Source organism: Bombina bombina, chromosome 2 (assembly GCF_027579735.1).
Source record: "Bombina bombina isolate aBomBom1 chromosome 2, aBomBom1.pri, whole genome shotgun sequence".
Taxonomy (NCBI): domain Eukaryota; kingdom Metazoa; phylum Chordata; class Amphibia; order Anura; family Bombinatoridae; genus Bombina; species Bombina bombina.
Genome location: NC_069500.1, coordinates 1,186,981,182 through 1,186,996,325, shown reverse-complemented (window position 1 = coordinate 1,186,996,325; position 15,144 = coordinate 1,186,981,182). Strand labels below are relative to the sequence as shown.

Here is a 15,144-nt window from a genome sequence, read left to right as displayed (position 1 = left end):
AGCAATACTAAGTAGGCCTGCAAATCATGTAATGGATTTAATAAGATCCCAGAAGACCCCAGCAATGCCCATATTTGGTTCACTTGCCGACATTGGCACTTAGGAGATTAATGGAAAAAAAGTAGCTGTTAGGAAATGTTTTCCTATTAATAACGTTGCACACAAAATACAAGGCACAGTTCATGAGCACTGCATTAGAGAAATCAATAGATTTAGAGATGCAGAGCTTTTAATGTAAAGTTGTCCTTTATTAAATCCTAAAAGGGGCCTTGCAGAGCTGATGGTCTTACAGGTCCCAGTCCCAAATTCCACTCCGTGTGACAACTTTCATGAAACGTGAATCTGCCAGTAGCTATGAATGTCAGTAACAACACAATTATCAATGTTCCGCAGCTTCATAAATTTAATAGGACATTAGATTCACAGTCTTGTAATTTATTGGGTTCAGAGACCTAAAAAAAGGAAAAAAGCAAATCAGGACATTTTACATTTAATTAGAGGGGGAATTACAGAGAGGGGTAACCCCCCCCAGATTTTAATGGTGAAAAAGAATCATATCAGTCTATTCTCCCAATGCTCTTATCTAAAATCTAGTCTTATTTAACCAGCAGAATGCCTTTATCTGCATATAAAACATAACTGAATCCCTGTATTGCGTTTATTACTACTATACTCCATATATCTACTAAATTATCTGTAAAGAAGTGCTTTCTTGTATTTCTGAAAGTTATTACTTAAAGGGACAGTGTACAGGTACTCTAAAATTGCCCTCCCTTTAATGTGTTCCCAATAATCCCTTTTACCTGCCACAGTGTTGTTATATTGTTTACAAATAGTTATTTTACCTTTATTTTGTCATTTGAAATAACTACAATTTGTATTTCCACCTTTACTGTTATATTGTTATAGAAAAGGTATGCAAACAAGAATACAATTTAAATTAGTTGTGGTTTAAACAAGGATAAGATTTCACATAAAAATAAGCCAAAGGGGAAAATTTACCATACATTTTCATACCCTGCAGTTGGTATAGTAAGTAATTGAAAACACATTAAGGGGAAACCAATTTTACAATACACTGTCCCTTTAAAGGAAGTTTAATGACACAAATACTATTATTATCTTATTAAAAATAAAATTATTACTAAAATAATAATATTAGAGTTATTATTACTATTACCATAAACAATAATAATTGCAAACTGTCAATAGATAATGCAGAACTGGAAAATAAAAACACCTATGAGTTACATTGTGTATTGTTGCCGACTGATGCTTTATAAAAAAACTAAAGTAAACAGCTGACGAGGCCGTCTTTACAATGATGATGTTTTAATCAAATCTAATTTAAAGCCAAATGATTTGGAACTCAATGTATTAGCTTCTTAACATAAAACACATAATTCTTGATAGTTATTAATATACGTGGTTGAGATTTGTCCTTGAAGCCGCCCATTAAGATTGGGATTGTGCACTGGCTGCACTTCTCGGTTTATAGTATATAGCCAGTATAAACTAGCAGCACATCCCTGAAAGGGTTAATTGGGTGAGGTATAAATCAGTGTTTTTCAACCTTTTTTTTGCCGTGGCACACTTTTTTACATTAAAAAATCCTGTGGCACACCACCATCCCAAAATTTTACAAAATAACACATTGTAGCTTAATACAGTGTGTGTGTGTATAAATATATATATATATATATTACACACACACTGTACTGTGCTGTCATGCCATGCCTCCTACAAACTATACATGACATATTGACATTCATTCACAAACAATCATGATTATTGTCTGTGATTGAATGTCAATATCATGGTTGTAAATGATACCTGATGAGCCTGTCACATACCTCCCAATATTTCAAAATTTGAAAGAGGGACACCCCCGCACTGGGAAAAGTCCCCCCATCAGTCATTATCTCACTTAAAATAAAAAAAAGGCCCAGAATAAAAAAACAAGCAAAATTTAAAAAAATATGTCACATTGTTGTCAGTCTGCCGCGGCACACCTGAGGATCTCTCACGGCACACTAGTGTGCCACGGCACACTGGTTGAAAAACACTGGTATAAATGATCCTAACCTTGTTCTCATTAGAGATGTTCTATATAGAATCCACACACAACTAAGGTATGGGTGTACAGTATAACTGGTACCACATGCATCACACATTTTATTGCATTAGTGTAGGACTCACCTATGGCGTTTGCCTTGACGTGAGCAAATTAACTTATATGCCTTGGCAAAAATATAGTGCTAAAAAACATAATTTATGCTTACCTGATAAATCCATTTCTTTCCTGACCACTAGGAGGAGGCAAAGTTTCCCAATCTCCAAGAGCCCTATAAAACCCCTCACACCTCTATGGTAACTAGTCTGACGTATAGCCAAGCAAAAAGAGGTAGAAAAAGGAAAAAAAGGCAAACAAAAAGAAGCAGGGAAAAAGGGTTCTAAAAAAATACAAACTACCATCAGAAACGAGGGCAGGGTCTCGTGGACTCTCACCACCATGAAATAAATACATTTATCAGGTAAACATAAATTATTTTTTCTTATTGGTGAGAGTCCTCGACCCATTACCCCTGGGAAACTAATACCCAAGCTGTGAAGTTCACAAGTAATGAGGGATGTTTGTCACAATACTAGAAAGAGCATAACTATTTTTTAACATCATGCAAAAAACAAAGGAATAAAGCATGGACAAAATTCAACAAACCAGAAACAACAGAGTGAAGTACTTTACTATCAAAGGCTGCTTTAGAAGAAGCAAAAACATAAAAATTGTAGAATTTGGTGAAAATATGCAAAGAAGACCAAGTAGCTGCCTTGCAAATCAGATCTACAGAGGCCTCATTCTTAAAGGCCCGGGATGTGGTAACTGACTTATCAGAATGGGCAGTAATCCGCTTAGGGCGAGACTGACTCAACTCAAGTAAACCTTCTGAATTAAAAGCTTAAGCCAAGAAAACATCCTTAGGTTTCTGACCTTTCCTAGAACCAGAAAAATTAACAAACAGACTAAAAGTTAACATGATGATCCATCCATCAAGACAGGGACTGTCTTGTTTTGGAGACCAAATTCATTTTCTGGGAAAGCGGAGTATGATCCCTGCACCATTGCTGGAGCATGCAAAGCTAAAGAGGCCTCATGTGAAAATGAGCAAACGGAACAGCATCCGATGCAGCAATCGTTAGGCCTTAAACCTCCATAAAAAAAGGGCTACTGAAGGACATAGAACAGACTGAAGATATGAACAGTTTGACAGAACTAAGAAGGTTGAAGCTGGTTGCAAAGATAGCATTTGAACAGTCTATTTGACTGTCTATTTGAACACCCAGAAAAGTGACTCTTGACTGAGGAAAAAGAGAACTCTTGAAAAATTGATTTTCCAACCATGCTGTTGAAGACACAACACAGTTCTGTGGGTGTGAGATACTGATGAAAGAAAAGATGGGAGCTTGTACCAAAATATTGTCCAGGTAAGAAAAAAAAAATACCATGGGCTCTTATTACCGCCAAGAGGGTACCCAGAACCTTTGAAAAGTTCCTGGGAGCAGTAACCAGACCAAATGGAAGGGTAACAAACTGATGTTTGTCCAGGAAGGCAGAAACTGAGAATGATCCTTGTGAATAGGAACAGGAAGATATGTATCCTTTAAATCTATTGTGGACATAAACTGAAATGCACCAAAGATAGAACAATTTCCATCTTGAAAGTAGGTACTCTTAGAAACTTGTTCAGAGCTTTTAAATCCAGAACTATATAAATAAAAGTCTGGATTTAGACACTATGGGCCAAATTATGAGTGGTGCGCTAACAGTTACACGCAAGCAAAAAGTAGTTTATCATGGGTATTTATCGCTCATATTACAAGTTGAGAGAAAACGCAAATGTATGAGCAAAATCACAATTAAAGATACGATTACCGAGTCCTCAGAGTTCTGGTTAATTTTTTTTTTAAAAAAGTATCACAAAATATAAATTATGCTTACCTGATCATTTTCTTTTCTTCAGATGGAAAGAGTCCACAGCTGCATTCATTACTTTTGGGAATTCAGAACCTAGCCACCAGGAGGCAAAGACACCCCAGCCAAAGGCTTAAATACCTCTCCCACTTCCCTCATCCCCCAGTCATTCTGCCAAGGAACAAGGAACAGTAGAAGAAATATCAGGGTGAAAAAGGTGCCAGAAAAATAACAGACACCCCACAGAAAAAAACACGGTCGGGGAGCTGTGGACTCTTTCCATCTGAAGAAAAGAAAATTATCAAGTAAGCATAAATTATGTTTTTCTTCATAAATGGAAAGAGTCCACAGCTGCATTCATTACTTTTGGGAAGGCAATACCCAAGCTATAGAGGACACTGAATGTAAAACGGGAGGGTACAAAAGGGCGGCCCATTCTGAGGACACCATGCCTGCAAACCCTATCCCAAAAAACCCTGCTTCGTCCAAAGCCAAGAAAACTTTGAAAGGAAAAGCCCCAAGGACACTGACCCGCAGATAGTCCATAAGCCTAGCTAGAGACCGCAGAAATAGACTCGACTGAGCCAAAATGCCTCCAGGAGACACAGCCTCCTAGCAGTCGGTCCCCAATAACACACCCTGTACTAGAGAAAGGGATCAACTACCAAAAACTCTTAAAAAAGGAGAAGACGTGGAAGAAAAAATATGGCTTGCCGAAAGGCCCTTAAATAGGGTGCAACCGTTTCCAAAATAAAAATAAGGAACCCCGAGCCCAAGCCCACAGAGACCCGAACCGGTCTTAAGAAACAAGGCAGGCAACACCCAGACCCCGGATTGTACAGAAACCAAAAGGTTAAAATCGGGAATCTGAAACCAAGAAGAAAACTTCTCCTAAATACAGTGCAACCGCACCCTAAAAGACAACTGAAGACAGATTCCTCAAGTCACAAGACAACTCAGAATATGGAAATATTCAGAGATCGAACACGTGCAGCAAACCCAGATAAGCTAACACCTGAGTCAACACCACATGCCACCGTCATACCAGGATGACTCTGTAATAGAATACTTGCAGGCAAGTAGGAGCAGCTGAAAAGAGATATAAAACCCTAATCGTCAGACTGCTAAACATCCACTAACAGTGGGCACAGCACAGGCAATCCAAAAGCCGCCAGTCCTCCTCGATTATCTTGAACATGGAGAAAGCACAGAACCTCAAGGAGGCTCACCGAACATCAAAGACCCGAGGACGAACAACAGATCTCAGATTCTGCTCCACACCGGACCAGCCCAAGCGATAAGCAGGTCTGAAAAACAGGGGAAGATAAAAAAAGACGCCAATATTTAAAACTTCCGCTTTGGAAGTCTAGCTGACACCAAAAGCATACATCAGATTAGAAAGCAGGAGCTTTTGCCTGGGTTCAAACCCACAACCTTCAGCTTCTGAAGCAGTGGAGCTAACTAACATATCCCTTCCCTAGGTAAGGATGGAATAGAGTAAACCCGGCCATCCCAACAGAACTCGGGTGCTAACCCAAAGAGCTCCTTCAAATAGGAACTCCCAAAGAGAACCCCATAGGAGATGAACATAGCAAATGCGGAAAATCCATATGAAGCATAACTGAAAGTCTTAACATGGAGATTCCAATCCCCACAGATGGAACAGAACAAGCCCCAGAAGAACAAACTGCTCACCCTTACAGGATAAAACCCCCTGTTCCAATCTCCTGCACACAGGACAGGACAACAACCCTCCAGAGAGAGGACCCCCCCCCCCTCATAAGAAGGACAAACAATCCCCCCAAAGGGAAGGGCAGACACTCACAAGACATGAGCCATAGTTTGCTGAAAACAAAAATCGAATGAAAATCATTCAGACGTTCTGATGACCACAGAAGAACTCTCCCCGAAGAGATGGGATTGCCCCAAACCAGCCACAGGATCATAAGTTTCTGGACATCCAGAAAGATCCCAAACCAAACTATAGGCCCAAGCCCCAGAATTGTTTAAAACAAACAACACCCCAGGGAACATGAATACCCCGTCTGAAAAATCAGACCTCACAGGGGAATAACCGGACTAACCCGGAAAACGGGAACAAGACTCACTCACAAATCTCAACCCAAAATGAAGAGAACACTCCATACAAGAGTCCAACACTCCAAAAAGGAGTTAAGGCACAACAGAGGCACGCCAAGACTCTAGAGACCAAGGGAGAACATTGAGGACAAAGTCACCCGAAGTCCCAAAGTCAAGTCTCCATATCTCCTCAGAGTACACAACCAGAGGACCACACCCAAGGAAAAAGAATGCAGAGCATCCCAAACCCCGGTAGAACAAAACCCCTAAGTGAAGCTCAGAGAATGAGACAAAACAGCCTAACGTCCCTGAAAGGGAAACAACAAACTCCTGAAGTAGGAAAAAGCCACACGGCCCTCCCCATAAGGCGGTCAAAACGGCCAAAGAGAAACGGACAAGGTCCAGAAATCTTGACTCGAAGGAAGAGAACCTCAAAAGTCCACAAGTCCAAAAAAATGACAATTCCAAGGAGCCCCTGAAAGGCAAGACCGACAGGAACCGGCAGCAAGGAGGCCCTGAGTCCTCCAACTTCCAACCCACACGGGGAAGGAAACACTCCAAATCCCGACAAAATAACGGAAAACAGAGTGTGTCGCAGCAGAACTTCACTGAGTCCCAGTCGACTAGAGAGGCTAACAAGGACTGAACCAATCCCCCATGCCTCGTGGATCCTCAGGTCCTCTCAGAATGCTTAGCTGAACTTGCAAAGGAAAAACAAGGAATAACACAAATAATAATGTGAAACACTCGGCGCCCCAACCAGACCAGCCAGGCAGAACAGGCGGCACATGTCTCAAATAGGCCGCAAGACAGAAGGGTCCGAACCCAATCATGACCAGCCTGAAACTCAGGCTCGATACTGTCAAGGCCGCAAATAGTCATCCCCAGAGATGGAGAATAAACAGCAGACAAACATAGGACTAACGTCCTCACACTAAACAAACTTCTGAAACTTCAGAAGAAGTGATAAAAAAATCGCGAGCATCGAATGCTCATATCCGTTAAGGATGGGATCCTCCAACAACGCCAGAACATGCCTCAAAAGGACACGAAGGCGTGCCAGTCTATAAAGAAAGGCACAGCATACCTTTGCTGGAGCAGAAGACAACCCCGACCCAGAAGGTTGACCCCCTGAAGCTTAAGGGACAGTCATTCCTCCAGAGAGCTGAGCAGGCCATCCCATGCCTGAAGGGCCCTGGTCAACAGAACACGTACAATATCGTAAGCACACTTCTGGTAGTTGCAGATGCGCCAGCGCCATACCAATGGACATGCGAAAATGTGCCATAACCTCCGGAGAGGAACAACACCTTCCAGAGAAAGATAAGCAAAATCTGGGTTACCTGCATGTGAAGTAAGAGTTGGTGGTAGAGAACTCGCCACTCGGAGAACGGCACCCCCAGAGACGGATGGCTCAGCGGCTCCTTGATTCCTCGATCCCGAAGAATTGAGCACTCTAAAATGGCATTCTGAACATAACTGAAGGGCATGTATTACCCGGGCCAATTCGTATTCCTCACGAGAAACAGAATCTGAGTCAGAGACATTCGGCTCCACAATATCAGAATCTTCCATAACTAGGATATTGATTACAAAAAAATGGACCAAATAAGAAACTGTAAACGGCACCTGACACCCACAATGGCTGGGGCACTCACCACCTCCTAGGACCCAGACACCAGCGGACCTGAAATCTTCCGTCGTCACACTGTCAGGATTCCGGAAATGGAGAGCCAAAACGTGAAAAAAGCACACTAAACCATAAAGGCTGCGTCACTTCCAAAGGACGTTATGTTCCATAGCCAAGAGCCTAAGTAACAGTATCAAAGAAAGTTAATGCAGCACCTGTGTCACAATACTAGGTAGTGTTAATTATAAACTCACGTCAGTCCCACATGTATACATAGGTGCCTTGAAAACTCTCTCCCCCATAAATGAGCTCCGTGTGGTCTGTAGTATAAACCTCCGGTATGCACGCTACTGACAACAGCTGATTCTGGGGACCCACCTCTGATATCCTGCTCCGGATCCTCTCACGAAGGTATCTGTGCGATCAACAATATCCTGGAGGTCGAGCAGCCGTGTGGATCCCTACAGCGTGTCAGCGTCTGAGCGGCTGATCCGGGGAAAACGTGACGTCACGATGTGGAGCAGGTGAACTAAACAGAACCGGGGAGAGTCCACAGCTTCACGAAAAGATTCCAAGTTCTTATGGCACCTTGTGGGGAGAATGTTCTACTGCCAATTTACCTTCCGTGCCTCAACCATATCCAAACGGTATCAATGAGAGAAAAAGAAGAACGTAGGCACCAGATGGTTTTTCAAAAATGCAAATGTCCTTTATTATAGCTATGATTACGGCTCTTGCCGAAACATGTCAGCAATAGGGTACGTGGGTGACCATTTCTCCACCTAAGCCCTGAGGTTTATGCTTTTCCTAGCATCCGTTGTTGCATTGCATTTTATCACCTGAATAAAGGACATTTGCATTTTTGAAAAACCATCTGGTGCCTACGCTCTTCTTTTTCCCTAAGTAACAGTACACATAAGCAGGTTGAATCACATAACAATCATGATTAAACCCCCCCTGTTCAATAAACCCCCCTCAGGAGATATTAACCCTTGATTCCAAGATACAAAAAGAGCCTCACTGAGACCCTGAGTTATAGTTAGTACCGCAAGGTGGTAGCCTCTCGGGAAAACCTTTGTAATACAAGACAATCATAATGAAAGTAAAATGAAACAATCTTACCCGAATCTACGCCGTGGAACAGGAACAGGAACAGTGTGACAGATAATAGCATCGCCTCTGCCATGGACTTGAGAGAAGAAAGCCGGCAGCAAAACTCGTCAACACTGAATGCTTGAGGAGATGTTAATATGAGTCAGGATGGTTTAGCAGAAAGACTTTCCCTGCATCTCCGGACTATAACTTTCATCCATGCTCTCACTGAGAGGCTGACAGGACTACTTAAAACTCCAGTCCCATGCCGATAAGAGACTATCGAAAACTTCTGACACTTCTCTGCCAACCTCCTGGGATGAAAGGCAAAGAATGACTGGGGGATGAGGGAAGTGGGGGAGGTATTTAAGCCTTTGGTTGGGGTGTCTTTGCCTCCTCCTGGTGGCCAGGTTCTGAATTCCCAAAAGTAATGAATGCAGCTGTGAACTCTTTCCATTTATGAAGAAAACACATAAAAAATACATTAAAAAGTACAATAACACTCATAATAACACTAATAATTAAAAAAAAATGAAATGCACAAAAAAGTTATAAGGGCTCAAAGATATGAGGTCTCAGGTGTTAGAAAAAAAAGGCAGGCAAAGTGATTTAACATAGAGTTACATACATATACATGTCTAAAGATGTATTTGTATATATATCAATATATTTGTTTATATGTGTGTGTGTGTACATATGTATTTATGTGTGTATATATGTATTTACAGACATATATACACATATAAACACATAAATACATATGCATTCGATCCCTTTGCAGTTAAGTAGATGAAAACATGAAAAATCATAATTATGCAATATTCATATGTAACAAAGTATTATATTTTGTATGTACTGTAAATATTTCACATTCCAATGTTTTGCACGTAGAGGAATATGTATTATAGTATTTATAAATAGATATTCCTATGTATATATATATATATATATATATATATATATATATATATATATGTATATATTTATACCTATATATAATTATACCATTGTACCAAAATACCATTAGATATATGTAGAAAGATGTATTTATGAATAAATAGAACATATTCTGCAATGTGAAGAACATTGGAAAGAGATATGTTCATATTTTCATGTTAGGTTAGCACACGAGAATATGCAATCGGGTTTATGCATGAGTAGGGTGTTTTTTTCACTTTTTTCACTCCACTGACTTCCATGGTGGAATACGTTAACACGATTGTGATATTCAAGTTTGGCTTTTTCCGCACATCGGGATAGTGTGTGGCAGAAAACTTTTTACTTTTAACTTGTAATACGAGCGCTCCCCAACGAGCAAAAAGCTTACTTCTAACTGAGTTAGAGCAGGAGCGTTAAATAACGCTCCACTTGCAATCTGCCCTGTATCAGCAAACCAGGATTTAAACCATAAAGCCCTTCTGGAAAGGACTGGTAATGACATACTCTTAGAATGAATCCTAATTATATCCATAACTGCATCACAAAGCTATGGCAGATTTCAATCAATCTAAAAGGCTTTGAAAATCTTATTCAGCAGAATCATCATTTGAAAACTGCTCAGACTATCCAGACAAACAGAAGAAGCTGCACACCTTTGTCAGGCTTGTGACTAACTCCCAACATGTTGTAATTGTGTCACTACCCAATACTCCAACACATCCCTCTGTCAAACAGCAGCAGGGAAATATGGGCATCAGCACAGTTTAAGACTCTCTCATAGAAAACATCTGGAGCACCTTCATTCTTCACCTTAGACAAGACTAGTTACCATAAAGGTGGGAGGGGTTTTATAGGGCTCTTGGAGTTTCGGAATCTTTGACTACTCCTAGTGGTCAGAAAAGGTAATTCCCAGGACTAATGGATTATGCACTCTCACCACCTGTATGAAACCCTTTTTCATGTAAGTTTGGGGACAGTGCACAGGAAACCATTTACTCTAATTCTCTATTATAGAGATGGACCAAGAGAATGCATTGTACACTGTGTTTGTGAGCACATTATTCATGTGTGTATCAGATTATAATTATACAGATATTATATATCTCAAATATCAACATAATTTAAAGGGACATGAAACCTAATTATTTTTTCTTTCATGATTCAGACAGAGGGGTCGATTTCCAGTCTTAAGACCGCTGCTCCTTAACTGGTCCGCCGCCTCTGAGGCTGCGGACATCAATCCGCCCAGTCCTATACAATCGGGTTGATTGACACCCCCTGCTAGCGGCCGATTCACTAGAACTGCTTGTGCAATGTTATCTTGTCCACTAGACAATTAGAATTTGGCCCCAGAGAATGCAATTTTAACTTCCCAATTTACTTCTGTTATCTAACTTGTTTCTTTCTTTTGTTATTTTTTGTTGAAAATGAAGCAAATTAGATAATAGAAGCAAATTGGAAAGTTGTTTAAAATTGCATGATCTGTCTAAATTATTAAAGAAACATTTTGGGTTTCTTAAACTTATAGTAGTTATATATCTTTGTGCCTTGTTTATATATAAGTTTACATATTATTACCCATTTATATGTAGTTCATTTGTCTCCCTTTCTCGAAATGTTTAGGACCTGCAGATTTGAAAGACATAATTCAGCCTAACCTCTAAATGCTTATTAAATATAGATGAGACTTACCTTTTTACATGTGCAGCCAGAACACTTTGTATTGGATAGCTTTTAGGTCCTGCTGAAGGATGAAATGTCTTTATTGGTTTACTCATCTTCTTCTGCTTAACTTCATAAAGATCATTCGAATGAGTAGGATATAAATCAAATGTCCCAGCTTTCATGCCACCGGCCTGTCAATATAAGTCCATATTACACCACTGACGCAGAACATGCAAAGGAATTTCAAGATACATTTAGCAACAAAAATGGGAAAACTAAGTTCAGCACATTTGGCTACATTCAATAAAACTCAAAGTTATGGATAGCAAAAAATCACTTTATGGGTAAGTATGAGATTCAGAGACCGACAGAAAAACAAAAAGGTTCCAGCACTGTATAAACACAGAATCTTTTATTATTGTAAAATTTACTAGGAGCAATCCAAGGATACAAAAAGATAAGAGGTAAAACATCTAACGCGTTTCAGCTGTTAAGTAGGACATAATCACAGACACAACATGAAACTCAAACTCAAAATGTTCCCAATTATTATTATTATCGGTTATTTGTAGAGCGCCAACAGATTCCGCAGCGCTAATGATTTCCTTTCAAATTGAAATTGTGAAGTAAGATCACTTACATTAACAGCGCTAATATAATATACATAATAATAAATACAATGAATTTCAGTTATAAGCCCCCTCTGGGAAGAAAGTGAACTACCTCTATGGGCAACAACGAGAAGTTATCTAATTTGTGTTAGTGTTCCCTGGCAACATGGAGTGCCAATTCTGAGCTTGGAATATCATTAATAATATGGTCAAGATGCACTACAATCCTAGTTCTTGTTACTATTAAAGGAACATGAAACCCAAACATAATTTTAAACAACTCTCCAATTTACTTCTATTATCTAATTAGCTTGTGGTATCCTTTGTTCAAAAGCATACCTAGGTAAGCTCAGGAGCTGGAATCTAGCTGCTGATTGGTGGCTGCACATATATACCCTTTATCATTGGTTTACTGATGTCTTCAGCAAGCTCTCAGTTGTGCATTGCTGCTCTTTTAATAAAGGATACAAAGAGAATGAAGCAAAATTGATAATAGAAGTATATGGAAATGTTGTTTAAAATGGTCTGCTCTGTGTGAATCATGAAATAAAAAAATGGGTTTCATGTCACTTTAAGTACACTACAATGGTTGTGGAGTAATTAATACAAACCATAATTTAGTAGGTCTCACAGACACTGTTTAATCATTTAACTGTTGAGACATTTCCACCCTGTGCTGAGATTTTTTAAATTTTAGGTGCCCCTCACATTTACGCCCTTTTAAGTCATTATTTTCTGTTATACCCACAGAAATATTTAGCAGACCCAGACTGTACCATTATTTTATGAATATATCATGACAAGTGAGGAATATACATAAAAAATGTGAAAAGAAGCATATTTTAATAAACAAGATTGTAACCAACAGTGTGTACCCAAAAAGGGCCTTTGGGTATTGTTATATAACTTTGACCTGCAAATAGGGGCTCCCATGAACCTCTACTCAAATAAATGCACAATTTTTCACTCTATTAAAGGCATTACAGGTGCATGCTTTTAAAGAGGGGCTTCTGTTGTTTAACTCTAGGGGTCTTGGGGGTCTCTAGGCCTTTTTGATAAGCTGCACCAGGCCCACAGAGACTCCCTTTCTACAAAATGTGTGTTTTTTTATTTACATTTTTTAATATAAAAATGTTGTACCCTATTTCAAAAAGCAACGGTTTCTAGCAGTTAAAGGAGTAGAGAAATAGGTGTTTGAATACTTCTCCCCTCCATCCAGCTGTTTTAAGACCTCTGTAGTAACCAAGCACTTCCAGGGCCTGATGATGTCATGGGTATCCTGGGATTCCCACATTTGGTCAATAACTATGTATTTACATTAATAATCCAATTTTGCACAGTGGTTTTACTTGCACCATTTCTAAGGCACCTGCTCCTACTGAGCATGTGCACAAATTCACAGGGTATACGTATACACCTCTGTGATTGGCTGATGGCAGCCACATGATACAGGGGGCCTGAAAAAGGGGAAAAATACATTTGTTAGAAAGAACAAAACAAAACTGATGATAAAAGTACATTGGAAAGTTGTTTAAAATGACATGCCCTATCTGAATCATGAAAGTTTATTTTTGACTAGACTGTCCCTTTAAGAGAGAGCTTGAAAATTAAAGGGATACAAAAGAGTAAAAATAAAAATCCTCTAATGTCTTAGTCACATTCAAGTAAAAGTGCAGTAGGGGTTAAACACAGTTTAATATCACCTGAACATCTCTATGTAATTTTTTTTTATTATACATAAAATTATATATAAAAAATTATTATAATCGGTTATTTGTAGAGTGCCAACAGATTCTGCAGCGCTAACAATAAAGTTCCTCAGTAGCCACATCCCATTGTAAAGGGACTTTAAGAGGCCAATCGGAATGCTAGTACCAGGACTTGCAAGGGAGCGTGTTCATCTGGCATGTGTAGGCATCTAGTGAGCCAATGAAAAATAAGTATATATGCAAGGCCACCAATCACCATTGGCTCCCAGTAGTGATTTGCTGCTCCTGGGCCTGCTTTTCTGTGCTTTTCAACAAATGATATTATAAGAACAATGCTTTCAATTACATGAATAGTGTATACTTTGGTATTCTCATTGCCTATTAACTGCACATTTGTTATTGTAGCTAAAATAGGCTATACTATCATGACTTGGCCAACTATTCATATGGTAAAATAATCATAGGGTTAAAAAATGTACACTAATATGAACATTCCTAAGAATAAGTTTTGTGATCTATTATTTATATCCAAAGCCATTAAAGCTTACCTCTTTTGCAGGTGAGCTTGGCTTAAAAGGTTTCACAGGTGCCTTTTTTCCATCCTTTTTCTTTAGCGGTGGGAGAGGTTTATCAGAGCGGTAAGGATTTCCATCAAAAAATTCTACTGGATGCATGTTTAATCGAAAAGCGCCACCCTTAAGTTTTGCTTTGTGCATTTCCATTTCTTTCTGAAAATTATCAATAAATTGCTAAATTATATTCTTAAAAGATACCTGACACATCAAATATATTTGAATTTGGCTGGTTGGAACGCAGCAGGAACATACACGAGGACATAAGAACTTAATAGAAACTGAAATGAGTACGCTAATTAGCCCTATTTAGATAATTATCTTGTTATTAAAGGGACACTGAACCCAAATTTTTTATTTCGTAATTCAGATAAAGCAACTTTCTAATTTACTCCTATTATCAAATTTTCTTCGTTCTCTTGCTATCTTTATTTGAAAAAGAAGGCATCTAAGCTAAGGAGCCAGCCAATTTTTGGTTCAGTACTCTGAACAGCACTTGTTTATTGGTGGGTGAATTTATTCACCAATCACCAAGAACAACCCAGGTTGTTCACCAAAAATGGGCCGGCATCTAAACTTACATTCTTGCTTTTCAAATAAAGATACCAAGAGAATGAAAAAAATTGATAATAGGAGTAAATTAGAAAGTTGCTTAAAATTGAATGATCTATCTGAATCACGAAAGAAAAAAAATGGGTTCAGTGTCCCTTTAAACATTATTTTACCTTCATCTTTACTTTTGAGGCATCATAGTCATCAGAGGAATACGGATACTCTTTTCCGAATGTCAGGTTAGGATATCTGTTGAGAGGAACAGCAGAGTAAGGTGTAAAAAAACACTGATGTGTGCTATGTAACGTGAGCATGGTAAGCAGAA

The 15,144-nt window shown here is 39.1% G+C and overlaps 1 protein-coding gene across 2 annotated transcripts in view; it reads right to left on the bottom strand.

Annotated features, from left to right (window-relative positions):
- Positions 1 to 277: 277 nt before the first annotated feature.
- Positions 278 to 15,144, bottom strand: part of C2H4orf47 (chromosome 2 C4orf47 homolog) — a 38,130-nt gene continuing 23,263 nt past the window's right edge. The window contains exons 5-8 of one of the 2 annotated variants that reach the window (XM_053703886.1): positions 14,993 to 15,068; positions 14,244 to 14,423; positions 11,403 to 11,566; positions 278 to 452 (exon numbers count right to left, since the gene is read on the bottom strand). In XM_053703886.1, the coding sequence (XP_053559861.1) occupies positions 404 to 452; positions 11,403 to 11,566; positions 14,244 to 14,423; positions 14,993 to 15,068 (469 nt within the window). In that variant the 3' untranslated portion in view covers positions 278 to 403. Of the gene's footprint in view, positions 453 to 11,398; positions 11,567 to 14,243; positions 14,424 to 14,992; positions 15,069 to 15,144 lie in introns of those variants that run through there. The other variant, XM_053703887.1, reaches the window with a different exon arrangement.